Source organism: Oryx dammah, unplaced genomic scaffold (assembly GCF_014754425.2).
Source record: "Oryx dammah isolate SB20612 unplaced genomic scaffold, SCBI_Odam_1.1 HiC_scaffold_11072, whole genome shotgun sequence".
Lineage (NCBI taxonomy): Eukaryota > Metazoa > Chordata > Mammalia > Artiodactyla > Bovidae > Oryx > Oryx dammah.
Genome location: NW_024080466.1, coordinates 2,379,438 through 2,403,322, shown reverse-complemented (window position 1 = coordinate 2,403,322; position 23,885 = coordinate 2,379,438). Strand labels below are relative to the sequence as shown.

The window sequence follows — 23,885 nt, the reverse complement described above, 5'->3', positions numbered from 1 at the left end:
GTACTAGTACCACCCATGGATATTTATTTTATACTTTAGGTTATATTCCAATTGTTCTGGTTCTGGCCCTTGGGAGCTCTTTCAGTTGGTTCTTGTTTTCCTTTCCTGTGATGTCACCTTTTTAATTCTGATAAAATATGCATAAAACTTACAGAAGTATGGAATGCCTCACCAATCTGCATGGGCCATGAAAATCTCTGTACTGTTCCAGTGCTAGTGTATGTGTTGTTGAAGTAAGCACCCTTTGGTTTTTTGAATTGGATTCTGATACTACAAGATACTCTAAGATTATTTTGTTTTCCCTAACCCATCCCTAGAATCACCCATTTCTCCAGGTTCCTTTTATTAGAATGTTAGAAACCAGGATCTGAGTGCTGGTTTATTTTTAGTTGGTTTTAATAACTCACTTTATAAACTGTTCCACTGCTGTAACTGATTGCAAAAGATGTAAAGTTCTATAACAAAAATTAAATGTGTCTATTTTTCCATTAAAATCCATTATTCCAAACTTATGTTTAAACTTCAAATTTTTGAAAATTTATTAAAATTTCCCAAAGTTGTACTCTAACCAAAAACTTTTTTGCATTTTAAATATTTTAGGGGAGCTTTATTCATTTCTCAGAGTATGTCCATTATGAAATGCACTCCTTTATCCTATTTAGTGCTTCTAATCCTTAATCTGGTCTCATTTGTTGCTAAAATTCTACTCATGCTTTCCTTTTGTTTGCATCTTTAACTTATTTTTAATTGGAGGATAATTGTTTTCTAACAGCCTGTTCGTTTCTGCCATATTGTTTGTATCTCTTTTGACTCTAAGAGTCAAGAGACCCTTTATTTACAAACCATTATTTTAGAAGTAACTAACTCTTATAAATAGTATGATATAGCTGAGTTTAAACAACAGATTTGTCTTTTAATAAATATATTCAACCCTAATCACAATTATTATTACAGCTGATAAACTTTTTTTAATGTTTTTTGATGTTTTCCTTTCCTCTTACCTTACGAGTTGTTTTTTTTATTTGTTTCATTCTTTCCTCTTTTTTCTTATTTTTACTGACTTACACAATTACTTTTCTTTCTTTTAAAATTTATTTATTTGGCTGCAGTGTGTCTTAGCTGAGGCATGTGGGATCTAGTTCCCTGACCAGGGATCGAACCCAGGCTCCCTGCACTGTGATTGCGGAGTCTTGGTCACTGGCCCACCAGCGAAGTCCCCACAATTATTTTTCACTTTTTTTCCTCCTCTGGTTAATTTAACAAATACAATAGTTACCTTCCCTGTCTCAAGCCTTATTTCAATTGCATACTATGTTCATTAACATGGTATCAACATTCCAACTATTTCCTCAAGCAAGATATTCTACACACCCCAAAGTCATAAAGATCTTTAAAATCCTTTCACTTCCCCATCCTATCCCATTCAATCCCTCTTCCCAAAAAAGCCGTAAGATTCCTTTTACCTATGTCTTTCTACTCTCTAATTCCTAGACTTTGCTGAGCTATTAATAGTTTTGAACAGTCAAAGATTATTACTGATATTCTATTTGGTAAGTGAAACAAGCTTAGCCTCAATTAAATACCACATAAATCATACGTGAAAGACTATTTTTAAAAAAATCTCAAATATTTATCAGGTAGTAACACTTCTCTACCTAAAATGCACTGAAAGTTTTCAATGAGTGCACCAATGTAAAACTCAAACTCTTGAGATTATCTTACAAAGCCTTTTATGATCTAGGGGTTCTAGCTGACCTTACTAAACCAACCCTCATAACATTTTCCCCTTTGCTCCCCAAGTTCCAGGCACAGTGGTCCTTCTTTCTTTCTCTGAACATACCATACGCATGCCAGCATTACTATCTTAGCACCACCTCTTTCCTATCTGAAGAAGCCATCTCTATGATCACTGTATCTGAGTCTACATTCAGCCCTTGGTTAAATGTTAGCTTTGTAGTGGAGTTTCTCTGAACATCTAAAGAAGCCATATTGTCACATTATATCACATCATCCAATTGTACTTTTAAACACAGAACTTATTAGGTGCTTTACTTATTCATTATCAGTTTTTGCCCATCAAAATGTAAACTACGGGAGAACAGAGGTCTTGCCTGTTTTGTTCATCACTGTATTCTTATGCCTAGAACATAGCAGGCACTTGATAAATAGTTGGAAAGAATAAATGTATATAACTAAAAGGCAGTATGTAATTGGAAGTGTATTTATCAGGTCAAACAATTATCTAAATATTGCAGTACAAGGATGACAATGTCAAAACTCAACCACTGGCTACCATGCAGCCACCATAAAGGAATTCAAAATATTAGCCTATGTGAAAATAATATAATTCAGGCATGGTAAACTTAACATTTATTGATGTTCAACACACCTGGATTCTCTAGTCTGTTTACTGTCCTACTTCCTTTTTTAGACCTTTTCTAATGTTTCCATATTCAACCACTGTTTTCCTCACAGTATGCTTTATTATGTGGCAAGGCATGTCATTCTTCTCTTCCCTCATTTACTCTTTTTACAAAATTAAGACTGTTGCTCTTCGCCAATATTTACTCTTCGAAACAAGTCAATTGGTCACATTTCCTAAAGTAACAAAGTCAACAGGATTTCTGACTAAAACTCCATTAAATTTATCTTAAGGATCAACTCTATCAAATAACCAACCAGGAACCAAATATATGCCTCAAATCAGTTTCTATAGGTATATTTATAAAGGAGCTATACATCATTAATTTTATTATTGAATATTTTAGTTTCTACTATGAATGACATTTTGATCTTTTCAATATATACTTCAACTGATGAGTGAATTAAAAAAACTTAATTATTATTAGTCTTACAATCTAGTATCCTGCTATACTCTTATTTCTCAGAAATCAAGATAGTATTTTATAAGGCTAATATAAACTGGTACTACTTGTCTGCAAAACAATTTGGAAGTACCTATCAAGAGCATTAAAAATAGTTGTAAAGAATCCTTCCCAGAGATTTATCTTAAGAGACATATTTAGAAATTTATATACAAAGTTGTTCATTAATGTATCATATGTAACAGTGAAAAACAACCAGACATGGGCTAATGGGTAAATAAATTATGTATATATGTAGGACAAGCTATTATGTGATCATTAAAAATCACTTTTGCTACTGCTACTGCTGCTACGTCACTTCAGTTGTGTCCGACTCTGTGTGACCCCACAGACGGCAGCCCACTAGGCTCCTCTGTCCCTGGGATTCTCCAGACAAGAATACTGGAGAATTGCCATTTCCTTCTTCAATGCATGAAAAGTGAAAAGTGAAAGTGAAGTCGCTCAGTTGTGTCATGACCCCATGGACTGCAGCCTATCAGGCTCCTCTGTCCATGGGATTTAAAAATCATTTTTAGAAGCCAAAATTCAGAATATGCAGCTGTGTTTTTACTATGACTCCCTGTTAGATATATTTAAAGGACACAGGAAAAAATATTGTAAAAGAAATGTATAAAGATGCTAATGATGTATTTTCTATTTTAAGAACTTAAAAATTATAAAATATTTCATTATAACAGTTGTCTTTTCAAACAAACCCCATATTTAAGTAAACATGTCTAGTGTTTCACATATATTCTTTTACTACATTCTTTTCACCTTTGTACTGTTCTGTTATTTCAAAATTCTATATAATATGAACATACTATTTATAATAAAATATTTTTTAAACTTTTGAAATTACTATGTGCTCATTTCATAATGGGTCACAGTCTATTTACGGGGAGGGGGGGGCGGGGGGGCAGTTCTAATACCAGATTAAGTATTCCAGGTTGCTGGAGCCAGCACGTACACTGTATTCATAACCCACTGTCCAAGAGTCAGAAAAGAAGTCACTTAAGTCACCAATGTCATTCACAACAAAGAAAAATGGCAGCAATTTTTTTTAAGTTTGAAAGCTCTGGACCTTAGAATCATCGTTTATTATTTATTCCAGCTTGGTTTTAAACCTAAAATATACCTCATTGTGCCCAGTATATAGTTTAACCTTCCACAACTCCCTATCTTTCAGTTTATTAGATAAGCTATCCTCTTGTAAAGCAATCATTTAGTTCAGCGATTTGTAGTCCTCCATATGTTAAGGGATAAAGATAAAAGATTTTCTATTGCTCTTCAAAGGTCAGAAAAAAAGATGTGACACTGCTTGTAAGAAGAGAGCGGGAAAGGCTTATGTGGAAAAAAAAGGTCCAGAGTAAAATCTACTGACAGAAAATTTCTACGCTTAACTCTGACAAAGATAAAATAATTTTAGGTAAGAATCCAAAGGATTAACGGACTAAATTGAACCTAACAGTAACAAAGGTGCTAAATAAAGCACTCCAGTGTATTTATGTATTTTATAAATACCTGCTACGTTATGCTAGTCCCTGACAGTAATGTCGGTACAAAAGACAAAGAATTTCAGTATCTATTACAGATATTTCAAACTTCACAAACTATATGTCACTTTCAAATAATTATCTCATTTGTTCTTCACAAATCTCCTTCAAAATTGGGCAAATATCATTATTCCCATTTTAGAGTAACTTATATGGTAACACTGGTTACTTAATTCTATACCTTTTGATTTCTATTCCAGTATTATTCCAACAAGACTATAAGCTCCAAGAGGGTAGGGATTTCTGTCTGCTCCTAGAAGAGTGCCTTGGCACATAGAGTCACTACAACATTTGTTGAATGTATCAGTGAATAAATTTCCACAACAGAAATATGCCTAAGAAGCCAAAACAGTGGGGGAAAAAATCAGTTTAACCCTCCAAAGCTATTGGGAGAAAGAGAACAGTCTAAGCTCTATATTATTCTGATACGATAACAATACCTGCATTTCATCTACTATAACACACAGGAAGGAATGCTTATTTCTATAAAACAACAGTCTGGTTCATGTGTGACTGTATAGTTATTTAATCTATATTCTTCAGCAATTTTATTAAAAACATCTTATTAATGGTCTTCTCTCCAAAATGAGTCACTTATGAGTTAAAAATTTTAAAGACATAAAATCTATATCTTACAAGAAATAATAATTTACTCAAAGAGAAATAGAATAAAATTTCTTTTCCAGGAGATAGGTAATAAAATATCTGCACAACCCATTCATTTAAAACATATACGAACTGTGATGTATTTCAGAATTATAAAATAATATGCCTAAATCTTTTGCTGACAGAATCACCTTTATAGCTCAGAAACTTGGTGTTCATGAAGTAAGATGGAATATACAGCATTGTATAAAACACTGTAAGTTGTCCTCTTTGCTTCCTCTACACCTTTAAACAAAAGTATAGAGTCAAAGTCACACAATTAAATATAAGTATAGAATGTCCCTTCTTTTGACCGTCACCAATGGCACAAAAGTATTGGCTTAATACAAGGGTTGTTTACCTGTTTTGGGAGGGGAGAATTCATAAAAGGTTCCTGAGATTCAGGGAAGCAAGAAAAAAAGATACGCACATGCACAAAAATTTCCACATATACACACTGAGGAGAGAGCTGTTCTTAAGGGTATTTGCTTCAAAACAACTACAATCATTTCACTATTCAAAGAAATGTGTTCTTAAAAACTTGTTTCTATGTTATTTTCATTACATTACTCAACATTTCTGCTAAAGGATGATGTGTCTGCTAGAATTATTACAAAGGGAACAAAGAAGGATCATAAAATTCTGTCATAAAATTCTGGGTCAGAATAGAGTTTTAACTCCAAGCTTAAGGTATTCTACTCAATTTTTCACCTCACTCTAATAAAGCATTAAGCAAAAATATTATCACTAAAATACAAGAAATATTTATATTACATAACTGAAAATAATTTTACTACTAAGATCCTGAAATACTTTATTTAAAGTAGTTACACATCAGCATAAATATATAATAATCATTCATGGAAAAATGTTTGTTGAGAATTATGGTGAAATATTACTCACGTAAATCAAATATCATGTTTGCTATGTTTCCTTTTATTAAAATAATTAATAAGCTTAATGATGAACTCTAATTCAGTGATTTTTCAAAGCATATAAATAATATGATATTTTATTGTTGTATCCATGCTCTAATTTCATCAATATTAAGCTTACCTTTCCTTTTGGTCCAGACTGCTTAAAACATGAAAAAGAAAAAAAATGTAAGAGGCAAGACCTCATTTTTGATATATCACTATAGTTTTAGTAAGTGCAGTCAATAAGGCAAAACTATGATTTACTTGTTTTAAATACATCACATATGTTATATACTAGTGCTTTCAATCCTCTCAGATATGTAAATTGGTTTTCAATTTTTGTCAGTACAGAAATTCATTCATATCTAAACATATTTAAAGAAGAAAAAAGGATGTATAAAAATAAAAAAATACTTAAAAGAGCTTTATTTAATGATACAACATTTTAGGACATGTGTTATTTAGAGTGGTTACAGCAATAGTCTCCAAGGAACAAAACAATTTTCTAAAAGCTATACAATTTTTAGAGGTCCCAATTCTGTTATCAGGAGTGATTCCAGTAGTCCCTTGGTTATCTGTATGGGATGGGTTCTAGGACCCCATGCAGATACCAAAACAGTGGGTGCTCATGTCCCTTACATAAAAGGGTATGGTGTTTCCTCCCATACACAGCAAATCACTTCTAAATTACTTATAGTACCTAATACAATGTAAATGTTATATAAACAGTTGCAAGCACCAGCAAATTCAAGTTTTGGTTTTTTGAACTGTCTGGAATTTTTTCCTTGAATATTTTTTAATCTGTGGTTGGTTGTATCCACAGATGTGCAACCTCCAGATACAGAAGTCCGACTGTATTTGCTTCTGAGCAAAAAAAAGAAAATAAAAATTTAAGGTTGAAACTTTTCCACAAAAGCTTTATATTAAATACAAGTATACTATATGGCTGGAGACACTAGAAAAAATCCTGGGACTTAAAATCGTGGCCTCTAATCAAAAGTCCAAAGTATAAAAGGTCCAACCTTTTCCACAGTTCATGGAAAATTTAAAAAGCTATCAACATCAATTACTCAAGGGTTTTTATAAAACCCTCAATTTAGAATAAGAGTCACATTCTGCAATTATTCCTATTACAAAGAAAACTAAATATTCAGAACTGTAAGCAAAACATAGTTAACAAAAATCTCTGAGTCCCCATATTAACTCCTGAATTCCTATCATGTGAAGCATACATGTAAAATATCCATTCAGTCCTAGCAAATTAAGAAAAAATAATATGGTAAGTTGGTTTTACATAAACAACATTGAAAAGAAACACTTATCTCTTTAAAAAAAATTTAACGATAAGGAAAAGAATTATTACAAACTTACATGAATACCATATTTGAAATTGTACTTTTGTTATTTAAAAAATGTGATAATCTGTGTAAGATAAATTTATATTGGACAAATGACAGAAAAATGAAGGAAAATTATCTGTCATAAACCTATTAAAGTGAAACAAAATATAAACATAAAAGCTCAATCTGTCTGTCCTTTTGTATTTATTTCTTATGGTGTTGCATTTTTAGGAAAAGTAAAATGAAAACCAAAACTTAGGCATTAATACCTAATCTAGTCATTTCCTACTTAATACTGTTGTGCCCAGAGTTCTCACTGTTGTGAAAAGAGTTCAGTACCACAGACAGTAAAAGAAAGAGGTAGAAGACACAGTAGAAATGGGCTTGGTTCTTTCCAATAAACCAAAGGAGTTAGGAAGAAAACAAAACCCAAAAATATATACATTCATGTTCACATCTCTTACACTTGAAAAAAATGCATTTTCTATGATATTTAACTTATGAGTTATGGTAGTTTTCTAATACTCCTCACCCTAATATGTGTTTATTATCAAGCCCTGCTGTAGAAGAGCTTATATATTGAAAGAAAGACAGAGAGAAAGAAAGAATAAAAGAAGTAATAAAGCTTTTAAAAAATGAGACAGGAAGCCATTACTGGTAATGTAAGACTTCGTAAAACTGTTGATTTAATGTTCCTTTTGGACTACTACTACTGCTCTTAAAATTTAAAAAGAAAACAAGCTGATTGATTCTGCTATCTATGACTTGATTTTGGACTTCTATTTGGTCAAAGTGGTACTTTTCATTAATACTGAAATCTTGCTTATTCCAGGAGCCCACTTCCCCATTTATGAATTATATATGGTTTTGTAAACATTCATGTTCCCCTAGAGTCCTTTTAAGTCTTTCTATCTAGCCTTAAAAAAAAAAAAAAAAGGCGAAAATGTAAACAAAACATAAATCAATAAATAAGCTCTTTTTCCAAGTCTGGTTAAAGTTAGGAATAGAGATTGTATAATTATAAAAATTTTTAATTTTCTGCATTTTTTTCTATACTATCTCCATCACTATTAGTATATAAACAACCTACGTTTTAAATGTGAATTAACATTTGGAATAGCAGTAAGAAACCAGGCTGCACTCATAATATCCTCCAAATAGTAGATAATCTGATCTGATACTTCAACACTCCTTTCTTTTAGATTAAAAAGGTGTGATGTACTTATTTCAATATCTTACAAATTATTCAAAATGCAGGTTTGACTTACTTACAAGACAAGGTACACCACTCACTCCAGGAGGCATCGATTATGTGTGTGAATTACCAAGTAGTGATATTGTCTTTAATTTCAAATGCAGAGGTGAGAAAATAAGAAAAATTAGGTGAAACTGTAAAAGCCAGTGTGCTTTTACACATCTGAGGCCTGACAATTGTGCCAACATTACACTAATTAAAACCAAAAGTTCGCTAGCTATCATCTTGGGTGAAGGTTTTTTTCATGTCCACTGAAGATGTGGTTCCTACCCCATGGAGTGTTCTCTTACAGCTAAAACACTCAAAAGCTTCTTTAATACTTCCTTTGTGAATTTTTCACTGCTATAAATAGTACTACACATACTTTGCATGTTGCTACACTGTACTCAGCAGGTAAACATTTGCTTACTTGTTACTCTGTCTTTTACCCTAACCAAACTTGAGCTTCGAGGGAAAAACTGTCATACTCATCTCTGACTACTCTGAACCTATGTATGTAGGTACATGTATGTAGCATCCTGCATGCTTAATCATGTTCCACTCTTTGCAACCCTTTGGACTCTAGCCCACCAAGCTCCTCTGTCCATGGGATTTTCCAGGCAAGAATACTGGAGTGGGTTGCCATTTTCTCCTCCAGGGGATCTTCCCAGCCCAGGGAATGAACCTGCATCCCCTGTGTCTCCTGCGCTGCAGGTGGATTCTTTACCCACTGAGCCATAGGTATGTAGCATAAAATCACTCAAAACTTTTGAAGGAAGGAAATTGGGAAAACTCTCAATGACTGGTGTTTGCAAGTCAAAATCTTTTTAATGACAGTCACACTGCAGTAGCACTAAGAAATATTTATTCTATGAGAGACAAACATAAGGAGAATCTGTCCTGTAGGCATGGCACTTCACCGTCTTCCTTAATGCCCCTACTTGTCCTTCACTTGTATTTTCACTCAGGATTGTTTTTTAAATACAAATTAAATCAGGTTTTTTATTGTTCTAAAACATTATTTTACTAATAAATACCACTCCTATTAACAGAAACTAATTTTTTATACAGAGGCGAATGTAGAAGGTAATGTATACCTTATACATGGCAAAGGTATAAGAGGGGCCATGACACAGAACTAAAAAAAACACAAGCCAATTCCCAAACTGAAATCAATTTTTAACATTACCAATGAAGAAAGGTGAAATGGGGAGAATAAGGCATAGTGTAAATAATTCTAAACTAATAGGTAACTTCTAAACCAGTAATAATTTTGGTTGTAGAATATATCACTTGATTATAAATTAGTATTTCAACTTAACACCTCATTTTCAGAATACAAAGTAGATTTTCACAGTGATGAATTCTATCAATGTGATCAGTATATGAGAAACAATGTGTCTATCCTTCTAAACTTCTTCCTTTGCCTTAATTACTTTCCTTTTATTGTTTCTTCTCACCTTGTGCTACATGTAGGCCGCAGAGCTTGTTGTGTAAGGCAAGTCAATTTTTTGGTATGTATAGTAATTTGTCCATTTTTTTTAGCTGAATTTCTAAAACATCTTACATTAAAACTATGAAAAATATTTAGGCAAAGAAAAGATTTTCTTATTGTGCTAAAGTATGACAAAATTTTAAGGTTTTTAAGTTGAAACTGTATGTTATAGCAAATATAGCAAGGGTAAGAGTCAGGACACATTTTCTCAATGAAGAGCAGTCTAGATCAGGAGTCTAAAAACTGAAGAAAAACATCTAGTACATATTTTAAAATGAACATCTAGCACATGTTAAAAAAAACCTTTAAGTTTTACTAGCTATAAAAATTTAATGCAACTATTCAAAATGCAAGAAATAAAGAGATAAATTATTTTGTAATTGTTGGAGCCTAAAAATTTGTTTGTCAGCTGAAATTGACTAAGAACTGAAATTCAACTGAAACTTCATTACCATCCAAAAATGGTTATGAAAAACCTCAAAAGCATTTAAGAACATCAACTATCACACTATCCCTTGCACTATTTCAAGATTCAAGTAGTACTTGCATGGTCAATGAGAACAGTCATATTTATGAAAACACAGAAATTTCTCATTTAAAACTAACAATGTGATTTACTTTGATACTATGAAATCCTATAAACCTTACAAAGAAAGTAAAGTAATAACTATAGTTTTACTCATCAGAACTAAACTACCAGCTGAAGACTTCTCTGTTAAATGTACAAATCAGCTTAATTTAACAGGAATATAATCCAACAGAATGGCTTTTACTTAAAATACCTCTATTTATAGACTGCGATTTATTTAAAAGTAGGTATAAAATAATAAAATTGTAGGGCATGAATTATATCAGAAACACGAGTCTCTCTTTAGAGACAATGGAAGCAGGGAAGTTCTAGAAAGTAAGGAAAAATGTTCTTTTAAAAAAAGGCAGTGACCAACTCTTATTAAAGAGGATGACAAGTATATACTGCTGCTGCTGCTCAGTCGCTTCAATAGTGTCCGACTCTGTGCGACCCCATAGACGGCAGCCCACCAGGCTCCGCCATCCCTGGGATTCTCCAGGCAAGAACACTGGAGTGGGTTGCCACTGCCTTCTCCAATGCATGAAAGTGAAAAGTCAAAGTGAAGTCGCTCAGTCGTGTCCAACTCTTAGCCACCTCATGGACTATATATTAAACAATGGTAATTAGAATCCTTACCTTTGGGCTGCTGTTTTTACTACTGCTATCTGTGCATTAGCATGAGGAAAACGTCTTACAGTTCCAGAGCATAATGATGTATTTTGTGTATTTTCACTGCAGAGTCAAGAAACAAAGAATAAAGTAAATGGGAAAATCATATATACGTAAGAAAAATACATCCTTTAAAATCTGAGGACACACACAAAAAACTTAATCACTTATAAGAACTTTTTTATACATAAACCCACTGCCCATGTTAAGTTTTCCAAAGTTTCCACTTTCTGAATTTGTCTCCAAAATGTTTCCAATTCAGTTTATTAAAGAAGGTAAAGAGTAGAACGTTAGAACAGAAATGAGGAATCCTAAATGTATATTTCACACTGTAATATTTCCTGTAAATTAATCCAGATATATTTCTTCTTATTCTCTATTTAGGAATATCCATTGAGGGAAAAAAGCTTTTAAACTATATACTATGAATATACAAAGCTTTCCTATGTGCCAAAATAATAATAAGTGTTAATTATTAAAAAAATTAAAAGTGCTAAATTCTACTTTTGACTCTCCACTGACTTGAAAATTAGTTAGCCTTTATGTTTCTCAATTGACTATAAACTGAGAAAGTAAAAATAAAACAGTGATTTCAATCCTATTTCTGGGATATGCAATAGACCAATCATATCAGTAACAGTGGTTCACTATTACAACTAGGAAAGATGAATGATATCTAGATGAAAAGTGGAATAAGAAATCTTAAGGGAAAAAAAAAGAAAATAAAAGGAGTCTCTCATTGAAAGTTTTGCCAAGAGAACTCATTGGTCATAGCAAATATACTCTTCAAACAACACAAGAGAAGACTTTACACGTGGACATCACCAGATGGTCAATACCAAAATCAGACTGATTTTATTCTTTGTAGCCGAAGATGGAGAAACTCTATTTAATAGCAAAAACAAGATCTGGAGCTGACTGTGGCTCAGATCATGCACTCCTTTATTGCAAAATTCAGACTTAAAGAAAGTAGATAGAGAAAACCACTAGGTCATTCAGGTATGATCTAAGTCAAATCCCTTACGATTACACAGTGGAAGTGACAAACAGATTCAACAGATTAGATCTGATAGAGGACCTTAAGAACTATGGACAGAGGTTAATAACACTGTGGCAACCAAAACCATGCCCACAAAAAAGAAATACAAGAAGACAAGATGGTTTTCTGAGGAGGCCTTGCAAATACATGAGAAAGGAGAAGAAAAAGGCAAAAAAATGAAGGAAAAGATATACCCAACTGAATGCAGAGTCTGAGAGATAAGAAAGCCTTCTTAAGTGAACAATGCAAAGAAACAGAGGAAAACAATAGAATGAGAAAGACTAGAGATGTTTTCAAGAAAATTAGAGATACCAAAGGAACAGCTCATGCAAAGATGGGCTCAATAAAGGACAAAAACGGTAAGGATCTAATAGAAGCAGAAGAGATTAAGACTAAGAAGACGTGGCAACAATACACAGAAGAACTGTACAAGAAAGGTCTTAATAACAAAGATAAGCACGATGGTGTGATCACTCACCTAGAGCCAGACATCCAGGAGTGTAAAAGTCAAGTGAGTCTTAGGAAGCATTACTAAGAACAAACCTAGTGGAGATGATAGAATTCCAGTTGAGCTATTTCAAATCCTAAAAGATGATGCTATGAAAGTGCTGCATTCAACATGCCAGCAAATTTAGAAAACTCAGCAGTGGCCACAGGACGGGAAAAGGTCAGTTTTATTCCAATCCCAAAGAAGGGCAATACCAAAGAATGTTCAAACTACCATACAACTGCACTCATTTCACACACTAGCAAGGTAAGGCTAAAAATCCTTCAAGCTAGGCTTCAACAGTACGTGAACCAAGAACTCCCAGATGTATAAGCTGGATGTAGAAAAGGCAGAGGAACCAGAGATCACAAACTGCCAACAACTGCTGGATCACAGAAAAAGCAAGAAAATTTCAGAAAAACACCTACTTCTGCTTCACTGACTACTCTAAAGCTTTGACTGTGTGGATCACAACAAACTGTAGAAAATTGGTCAAGAGATGGGAATACCAGACCCCCTTATCTACCTCCTGAGAAACCTGTATGCAGGTCAAGGAACAACAGATAGAACCAGACATGGAACAATGGACTGGTTCAAAATTAGCAAAGGAATACGTCAAGGCTGTGTATTGTCACCCTGCTTATTTAACGTAAATGCAGAGTCCATCAAGCAAAATGCTGAGCTGGATGAAAGCACAAGTTGGAATCAACATTGCTGAGAGAAATATCAATAACCTCAGACACCACCCTAATGGCAGAAAGCAAAGAGGAATGAAAGAGACTCTTGATGAAGGTGAAAGAGGAGGGTGAAAAGCTGGCTTAAAACTCAACATTCAGAAAATTAAGATTATGGCATCTGCTCCCATCACTTCATGGCAAATAGATGGGAGAAGAAAGGGGAACAGCCCAGACTTTATTTTCTTGGGTTCCAAAATCACTGTGGATGGTGACACTAGCCATGAAATTAAAAGATGCTTGCTCCTTGGAAGAAAAGCTATGGCAAATTTAGACAGCATATTAAAAAGCAGAGATGGCACATCACTGACAAAGCTTCATCCAGTCAAGGCTATGGTTTTTCCTGTGGTCATGTATGGATGTGAGAGGTGGACCATAAAGAAGGCTGAGCACCGAAGAATTGATGCTTTTGAACTGTGGTGTTGGAGAAGACTCTTGAGAGTCCCTTGGACTACAAGGAGATCCAACCAGTCCATCCTAAATGAAATCAGTCCTGAATATTCATTGGAAGGACTGATGCTGAAGCTGACACTCCAATACTTTGGCCACCTGATGTAAACAATTGACTCACTGGAAAAGACCCTGATGTTGGAAAAGATTGAAGGCAGGAGGAGAAGGGGATGATAGAGATTGAGATGGTTGGATGGCATCACTGACTCAATGGACATGAGTTTGAGTAAACTCCGGGAATTGGAGATGGAGAGGGAGGCCTGGCATGCTGTAGTCCATGGGGTCACAAAGAGTTGGACACGACAGAGTGACTGAACCGACTGACTGATCTTTATGTATACTTAAGTATCTTTATGACTTAAGAGTGAGGAGTTATTTTTTTTAGAAGATCCAAATAGCATGAATCAGAAGGTAAAAGCTGATTTACTAATATGAAGATGAAAGCTTTCAGGTCAATGAAAGGCTGTTTAAGTAAAATTAATAGGTAACTATTTGGGAAAAAATATTTGCATTCTTCAAAACCAAAATGGAATTTATCTGTTTTATATATGGAATCCTTCCAAATACAAGGGAAAATAAGGAAGTATACATAAGAGTCCCTCAGACAGCAAGGAGATCAAACCAGTCAACCCTAAAGGAAATCAACTCTGAAAATTCACTGGAAGGACTGATGCTGAAGCTGAAGCTCCAATACTTTGGCCACTGGATGCGAGGAGCCAACTCACTGGAAAAGACCCTGATGCTGGGAAAGACTGAAGGCAGGAGGAGAAGGGGGCAACAGAGGATGAGATGAACGGATGGCATCTCTGACTCAATGGACATGAGTGTGAGCAAACTCCAGGAGATGGTGAAGGACAGGGAAGCATGGTAATCTGTAGTCCATGAGGTGGCAAAGTGTTGGACACAACTTAGTGACTGACTACAACAACACTGAGGTAATCCTGGTAAGTATTTCTCAATGGAGATATGACTTTTAATTTTATGACCAAGATTTTGCTGTTTGAAAGCAAGTTCATTTTATGAAATCCTTGTGTACCAAAATTTTCCTTGCAATATTTTTATTCCAAACCAAGAAATCACTGCAATCCATCCGATTCCCAAAATTCAAAGCAAAGAATTCATACACTAAGGCCATTCTACCTCTTGGCTCTACTGACAAACTGAAAACAAAAGGTACAGGTTGGGCCAACTGACCAAACGTGGCCAATTAGTTTCTGGTGTTAAACCGTTTATCTTTTCTGTAGGGATGTACAGTAAAGTGCCTATACCTCAATTTCTTATTGTTGCTCAACATGTTAAGTCCAATTGCGTTGCCTTTCAAAGGTTTGAAACTTTCGGTCTTGTTTCGTCTTCCACATGTCTTCCAGGAATCAACAGAACTAGTAGCAACACTTTCAGACTGACGATTTAACTGTAAAAAGATCCATAGATGTTAGAGTCAATAAACAACAAAATAAGATAACTTATCAACAAATATTTGAAAATCCATTTATTTTAAAAAGTAGGAAAAATATACCAGCTATTGGAAATGGGGGAAGGTGGGAGTGGCACAGACTTAAGAGTATTTCAACTACAGTGCTTTTTTTTCCCTTAAGCACAACACAAATATGTAGGAACATGGGTATTTATCATATTATTTGCTTTTCATTTCAGCATCACCGAAGATATTTGAGAAAATTATGAGAAAAACAAAAGGTATGAGGGTGGAGCATCTTAAGATAGCTCTTTCTTGAAAGCAAAATATAAACATTTCCCCTGTGTAACAGGCCCCGATGCGCCTGTAGGACAGGACAACAGTTAGCTGTCACTGTACAAGGACTATGGTTTTAGCATCAAAGTTTCTAGATAAACACAGAAACTGAGATAAAGTCTTCATATCTTAATACTTTAAAACATTAATACAAATATACCAATAACCATCACTTTACAGTTAAGAAAAAAGTCCCAAGTTCTTAGTACTAGCTTGCCCAAAACAACATCTTTTAAAAATCACTCTTATCTACTTTAATATTGTTTTTGAAACAGCAGTCTAGTATTTTTACTTTTTTTTAATAAGAAAATAGTCATAAGAAGATAACCTTCTCTTCACCAATCATTTCCATAGAAACCTAAAAATTCCCTAAAAAAAAAAAAAAAAAAAAAAATTTTTTCCCACCAAAAAAGTCTTTTTGTGAGGAGTTCATTGTGCCAGGACTGTTTTTGTGTTCAGGCATATGTATATTACAAAACCCCCAAAAGGTCTATTTTAAACACACTGCTTAACACTTTCTCCTCCTTGAGACAGTTTCTTACTTCTTAGTCTTTCACAGCCATGTACTTTGGACCCCTTCATTTATGATGGTGACAAACAAGGCAGGTGGCTAAATCTTCCCTCTACTCTCTGAAAACTAGAAACGCTGGACAAAAGAGAAATTTTTTAAAAAAGAAACTGTTTGAAGCACCTGGGGGATACCAAGGCAGTGAAGAATTAAGTGACAGCTTTTGAACTGTGGTGTTGGAGGAGACTCTTGAGAGTCCCTTGGACTACAAGGAGATCCAACCAGTCCATCCTAAAGGAGATCAGTCCTGGGTGTTCATTGGAGGGACTGATGTTGAAGCTGAAACTCCAATACTCTGGCCACCTGATGCGAAGAAATGACTCATTTGAAAAGGCCCTGATGCTGGGAAAGATTGAGGGTCGGAGGAGAAGGGGACGACAGAGGATGAGATGGTTGGATGGCATCACCGACTAGATGGACATGGGTTTGGGTGAATTCCGGGAGTTGGTGATGGACAGAGAGGCCTGGCGTGCTGCGGTTCACTGGGTCGCAAAGAGCCGGACACAATTGAGTGACTGAACTGAACTGACAAGAAACTCAGAGATCTAAGCCCAGACTCACATTTTCCCGAGACACCTGCTATCTCCAGAAGATACAACTTCTGGAGCTGCAGAAGATGAGAGTCTGAGAAGCTAAGCTGAACACCCAGCAGAGTCAGAGAGCTGGGGAGACAAAAGTAGAGTTCAACATCCACCAAGTATGGACTGCTTCTTAAAACACCTCAAAATCTAAATGAGGATATATGAATAAGGGTGAATTAAAGGTGAATTTGGAGAAGGCAATGGCACCCCACTCCAGTACTCTTGCCTGGAAAATCCCATGGATGGAGGAGCCTGGTGGGCTGCAGTCCATGGGGTCTCGAAGAGTCGGACATGACTGAGTGACTTCACTTTCACTTTTCACTTTCATGCAACGGAGAAGGAAAAGGCAACCCACTCCAGTGTTCTTGCCTGGAGAATCCCAGGGACGGGGAAGCCTGGTAGGCTGCCATCTAAGGGGTCTCACAGAGTTGGACATAACTGAAGCAACTTAGCAGCAGCAACAGCAAGGGTGAATAACAACTATAAATCCAGCTTCCATTCATCTCAATCTCCCGTTCAAGTTTAGATTTTAGAGTAAATCTAGATGAATTACCTGGATGGTTTGTTAAAACAAACTGCTGTGTCCAACCCTTACAGTTTATTCTGATTGAGTAGGTTTGGGATGAGCCAGAGAATATGCATTTCTAACAAGTCCCCAGGTTTCACAGGTACTGCTGAAAAGGGGACTACACAGCTAATGAGCCTCTGAGCCACAAATGCTGAAGCCTGCAGGCCCTAGAGCAGTGGCAACTAGTAAGCCTATGTGCTGCTACTATCGTATCCGTGTGCCTAGAGCCTGTGCTCGGCAAGGAGCGAAGTCGCTGCAGTGACAAGCCTGCGCACCTCAATGGAGAGGGGCCCTCACTCACCGCAACCAGAGAAAGGCCCTGTGCAGCAATGAAGACCCAGCACAGCCGAAAATAAATAAACACAGCAGTGTGCACATGCCAAAAAAAATTCTGAGACATTTCCATTATAGACTAACCATTTAATTTCACCCCTCCATATACAGATAACTATAACAAATAAATGACTGCTTATGGCATCTGGCTTCTGAGGTGGTAGCTCAGTGGTAAATAATCTGCTGCCAATGAAGGAGACTGAGGAGATGTGGGTTTGATCCCTGGGTTCAGGAAGATCCCTTTGGAGGGGGAAATGGCAACCCACTCCAGTATTCTTCCTGGGATAACCCCATGGACAGAGGAACCTTCTGAGCTACAGCCCACAGGGTCTCAAAGAGTCAGACACAACTGAGCACACACACACACACATAGATAGGCATTATGATAATTACTATATACTCAATATCTCACTTCATTTGCATATTTTATACATTTCAGTAGTTCTTCAGACTGGGATCCAGAAGCTACACCTAAAACATCAGGCAAATTAGTTGACACTACTGAACTGAATGACAGGATTATCATGCTCAAATTTCCCACTTCAGTTCTCTTTCTCCAACAAAATCTCTTCACCATGTATCACGTGAACTTTACAGGAACTCTGTTCCTAGGTTATTAAAGATCACTGAGCTTAGAAAGCAAAGTAACTTGTCTAAACTAGTTAAATGGATCTGAACAAAGTATTGACCTGACAACAAATCCAATGCTTTCCCATACCACACTGCATATAAGGAATTTTTTATAGTGTTACTTGCAGAAATGTGGGCTTCCCTAGTGACTCAGATGGTAAAGAATCTGCATGCAATGCAGGAGACCTGGGTTTGATTCCTGGGTTGGGAAGACACCCTGGAGAAGGGAATGGCTACCCACTCCAGTATTGTTGCCTGGAGAATCCATAGACAGAGGAGCCTGGCGGGCTACAGTCCATGGGGTCACAAAGAGTCAGACACGACTAAGCAACTTTCACTTCACTTCATTTTGCAGAAATGGAAATACTATAAATTATGGAAATATAATTATAGATATTAATTCTTAACCAGAAGAGACAAACCCAAACTATGTTATTCCAAGATAACACTCAAAATCATAACATCTCAAAATCAAAGGAATAAAAATTTCTTTATATGTTAATAAATGTAGAAAGCTAATCCTAAGATAAAAAATTATCTTACTCAATATACAGGCAATTAACCCAGCAAATGCAACTATATTTCTTGACTAAGTGCTAAAACATTTTCAAATTTCCTTTTTAAGAAAATATTTAGGCACAGCAATAGACAACTCAAAGTTCATCATTAAAGCAAGATTTGCATAAGACAAATTCTTAAATTTCCCAATTCTGCTACCAATAGGTTACTATCAAAAGCTATATACAGTCAGCAATAAGACAAATAGTACTTTCAGTTTTGCAGATAACTCATGAAAAACATTTAGTGTATTGTTAAATTGCCTTAGGAAAGGGCCCTTAATATCTGTTACACTTAGAAAGTAGCTTGCAGGTGGTCGGGGCAGGGGGAATGTCACCCCATAGGAGTATCACAGGGTGTAAATTTGTAAAAGATTCTCTTCTCATACAGTTACAAACCTACAGTACACAATTAAAGCTGCCAGAAAATTTAGAGATATCTGTTGAATTAAAATACAACATATAAATTATTTCAGATGCAGGGCACATCTACTTTTCTTTATGTAATAAATAATTTTTATTTTCTTTCATTTTACTCGTATTCTTGGTAACCTACATCAAATTATTGGGAGAAAAGGTGTAAACAAGTAAAGTTCGAGCCATTTATGACCATCTCATGGATTAGGGTACTACTGTTATGCAGTCTAAAAGTGAAAGTGAAAGTTGGTCAGTCCTGTGTGACTCTGCAACCCATGGACTATACTATACAGTCCATGGAATTCTCCAGGCCAGAATACTGGAGTGGGTAGTCTAGCCCTTCTCCAGGGGATCTTCCCGAGCCAGGAATCAAATCAGGGTCTCCTGCATTGCAGGAAGATTCCTTACCAAATGAGCTATGCAGGAAGCCCCAATTCAGTCTAAAGGGCCCCCCAAAACTTTCATTTTCTTCTCCTCTAACACTCAGTATCCAGGTGGCACTAGTGGCAAAGAACCCACTTGCCAATGCAGAGATGGTAAGAGACATGGGTTTGATTCCTGGGTCTGTAAGATCCCCTGGAGGAGAGCATGGCAACCCACTCCAGTATTTCTGCCTCGAGAATCCCATGGACAGAGGAGGCTAGCGGGCTATAGTTCACAGGTCACAAAGAGTCCACATGAAAAGCCCTAGGTGAATTACAAAGTCTCAGAATTCTCACAACCATCCTATAGTTACATGCAGACCTAAAATCTGATATTCTAACTGCTTTAATATGGGCTTCCCTGATGGCTCAGTGGTAAAGAATCTGTCTGCAATGTGGGAGACCCAGGTTTGATCCCTGGTTCAGGAAGATCCCCTAGAGGGGGAAACAGCAACACACTCCAGCATTCTTACCTGGGAAATTCCATGGACAGAAGAGTCTGAAAAGTTACGGTCAATAGGGTTGCAAAGAGTGAGACACGACTGACCAACTGAACATGCACACACGCACTCTAATTCACAGACTATAGGCTGTGGGCCAGATCTGGCCTGTGAGTCTTGGTCTACTAATCCTTGTATTTTAACATTAATCATTAATAACTAATAAGCAGCCAGTTATCAGAATATAAGCTCCACTGGAATAAGAAACTTGTCTGTTTTGCTCTCCATCATCTAGAACACTGTTAACAATACATATTTTGCTACATGATTATTTCATTGGGACTGCTAAATGTGCAAAAGTTACCAACATGTGTATCTTCCACCCAAGCTTACTGCACATCACAACGACAATTAAAAAAAAAAAGTATTCAGGAAATTTAGTGTCTAAGAATTTCAGAAAATAAGACAGCATAAATGATTAAAGACATTAAAATATATGTTAAAGGTTCTGAAATTCTTAAAATTGAAATGGAAACAAACAGTGCAGAAAGAATAAGACACTATGAAAAACATAAAATTTTAAGAGAACCAATAGTTCTACAAATTATATTTAATTTGTTTTTTAAAAAAAGAAAAATAAATGACTAAACAGCAGATTAGGTATGGCTAAAGATAAAAGTGAACTGGAAGACACAACTGAGGAAACTATACAGAATATGGTACAGGAATGATTTTTTTTTTTTTTTGGCCCTTTATCTTTTTTCTTTTACACATAAAATATACATTAAAGGTCATGAAAAAAAAAGGTCTAATAATACCTAGTAAAATTAGTTCCAGAAAAAATGAGGAAAGGCAATATCTAGATAATGACCAAAATTTTTTCAGAATTAATAAAAAATATGCATCCTTTATATAAAGAGGCACAATGAAACTGCAGGAACCCAAAGGCAAAGAGATTATTCTGTGAAAGAGAAGGGGAAGAATACTAAAACACTTTGAACGAAAATAAAGGCTTTCTCCTAATTCTACATTCATTTTCAAATACAGTAAAGGAGCTACATTAGTTTAAACTAATGACCCATAAGGACCTATATATTACCCATGCTATTAAAGAGACTTTCTTTTACACAAAGACTTTCTAAGGGACCAACAGATATGGATCATTTTAAGAAAATCAACTCCTACTGTACAACTGGGCTCATTTCACATACTAGCAAAGTAATGCTCCAATCCTTCAAGCAAGGCTTCAGCAGTATATGAACTGAGAAATTCCACAAGATGGGCTTACAACGGCAGAGAAACCAGAGATTAAACTGCCAATATCCATTGACGCACAGAGAAAGAAAAACATCTACTTCTGCTTCACTGACTACACTAAAGCCTTTGACTCTGTGGATCAAACAAACTGGAAAATTCTCAAAGAGATGGGAGTACCAGACCACCTTATCTGTGTCCTGAGAAACCTGTATGCAGATCAAGAAGCAACAGTTAGAACTGGACATGGAATAATGGACTGGTTCCAAATTTGGAAAGGAGTACGACAAGGCTGTATGTTGTCATCTTGCTTATTTAACTTATATGCAGAGCATATCATGGGAAATGCTGGACTGGATGAAGCACAACCTGGAATCAAGACTGCCGGAAGGAATATCAATAACCCTAGATATGCAGAGGACATCACCCTTATGGCAGAAAGAGAAGAAGAACTAAAGAGCTTCTTGATGCAAGTGAAGAGTGAAAAAGCTAGCTTAAAACTCAACATTCAAAAAACGAAGATCATGGCACCCAATCCCATCACACATGGAAAATAGAAGGAGAAAAAGTGGCAACAGTGACAGATTTTATTTTCTTGGGCTCCAAAATAACTGCAGACGGTAACTGCGGCTACGAAATTAGAATATGCTTGCTCCTTGGAAGGAAAGCGATGCAAACCTAGACAGCATATTAAAAAGCAGAGACATCACTTTGCCAACAAAGGTCTGTACAGTCAAGTTATGTTTTTTCCAGTAGTCATATAAAGATGTGAGACTTGGACCATGAAGAAGGCTGAGCACCAAAGAACTGCTGCTTTTTAACTGTGGTGCTGCAGAAGACTCTTGAGAATACCCTGGACAATAAGATCAAACCAGTCCATCCTAAAGGAAATCAGTCCTGAATATTCATTGGAAGAACTGATGCTGAAGCTGACACTCCAATACTTTGGCCACCTGATGCAAAGAATTGACTCACTGGAAAAGACCCTGATGCTGGGTAAGACTGAAGGCAAAGGGGGCAACAGAGGATAAGATGGTTAGATGGCGTCACCCACTCAATGAATTTGAGCAAACTCCAGGAGACAGTGAAGGGCAGGGAAGCCTGGCATGCTGCAGTCCATAGGGTGGCAAAAAAGTCTGGACACGATTTAGTGACTGAACAACCACCACTTTAACACTTTCTTAAAATTGATTTAAAAAGCATCTGTAAAAAGGCATCTTGTAATATCTCCTTTCCCATCTTCACTTTCACAGTAAACTTCTTTTACTTTACAAAAGACATAATTCTTACTGTATTAAGAGTCTAAAAACCTCATGACAAAAACATTTGTATCTGGAACCTCTTTGGGCACTTTAGTAGAGTTTCCTATCTTTCCCTGTTTTATATATATTTCTGTTAAAATTGAACCTATAGTTAAAAACAGTATTCTGGACCAGCTTAGAATTTTCTTAATATAACTATTTAATATAACGCAAAATGGAAAAGCAAAAGTGATGAAAATTTTCATTTAATGACTTTATATCTCTACTTTAGTTATTATCAAGAAAAGCATTGCCCCAAGAAAAAAAATCATGTGAGAACAATGAAAGAAAGCCCTCCCCCCTACCCCCAAAATTGAAATTTGCACACATTTATTACAACCAGGTAAAAAATTCAGGTCAAAACCAAGGCTGTATTTTTCTACTAGAATTCCATGGTAAAATGTCATTATGAGGAGGGAAATTAACATGTATATTTGAAATAAAAACAGGAAAAACTACTACTTATTACAGATCAATAATATATCTGATTTAACTGATGGCTTTGTCAAGTAAGTGATGTGAAAGCATTTTCCACAGATCACATGAACTAAATATGCAGTTCCAAAATTTAAGAAAATATACAAAAACAAAATATTTTACAAACCATATGGGCAAAGGCCAATTAATAACAAGCAAGATTTCAGTATTTTCAGTTATTTCTGAGATCATCTGGTTAAAACAAAAGGAAGTAACAAATATAACTACTAGCTACACATTAAGTACTGATAAAGCCTTTTTAATATATTTCCCCCAAATTCCGAAAGACAACAAATCTAAAGACTGGATTACAAATTATGTTAAGCTTTCAAACTTATATTACATTGCTATGTGATTTCTTTCTTTTTTTTTTTTTTTTTTGGCTGTGCTGGTTCTTCACTGCAGTGCACAGGATTCCAGTAGAATCCTGGAATTGGCAGCCTCTGGAGCACTCAGGCTCAGTAGTTATGACACAAGCTCTCTGTTGCATCACGCAGACTTAGTTAGCTGCCCCACATTATGTGGGGTTTTAGTTTTCCAACTGGGGACTGAACGGGAATCCCTGCATTGGAAGGACTGGACCACCAAG

General features: G+C 35.7%; 1 protein-coding gene across 7 annotated transcripts in view; it reads right to left on the bottom strand.

Moving 5' to 3' along the window:
* The window catches only part of LOC120860421 (sentrin-specific protease 6-like), a 127,551-nt gene that overhangs the window by 65,202 nt on the left and 38,464 nt on the right, over nt 1-23,885 (bottom strand). For 3 of the 7 annotated variants that reach the window (XM_040236223.1, XM_040236227.1, XM_040236226.1), the window contains 3 exons: nt 15,267-15,409; nt 11,256-11,351; nt 6,122-6,142 (listed from right to left, as the gene is read on the bottom strand). In XM_040236223.1, coding sequence (XP_040092157.1) covers nt 6,122-6,142; nt 11,256-11,351; nt 15,267-15,409 — 260 coding nt within the window. The remainder of the gene's footprint in view (nt 1-6,121; nt 6,143-11,255; nt 11,352-15,266; nt 15,410-23,885) is intronic. The other 4 variants (XM_040236228.1, XM_040236225.1, XM_040236229.1 and 1 more) reach the window with 2 other exon arrangements.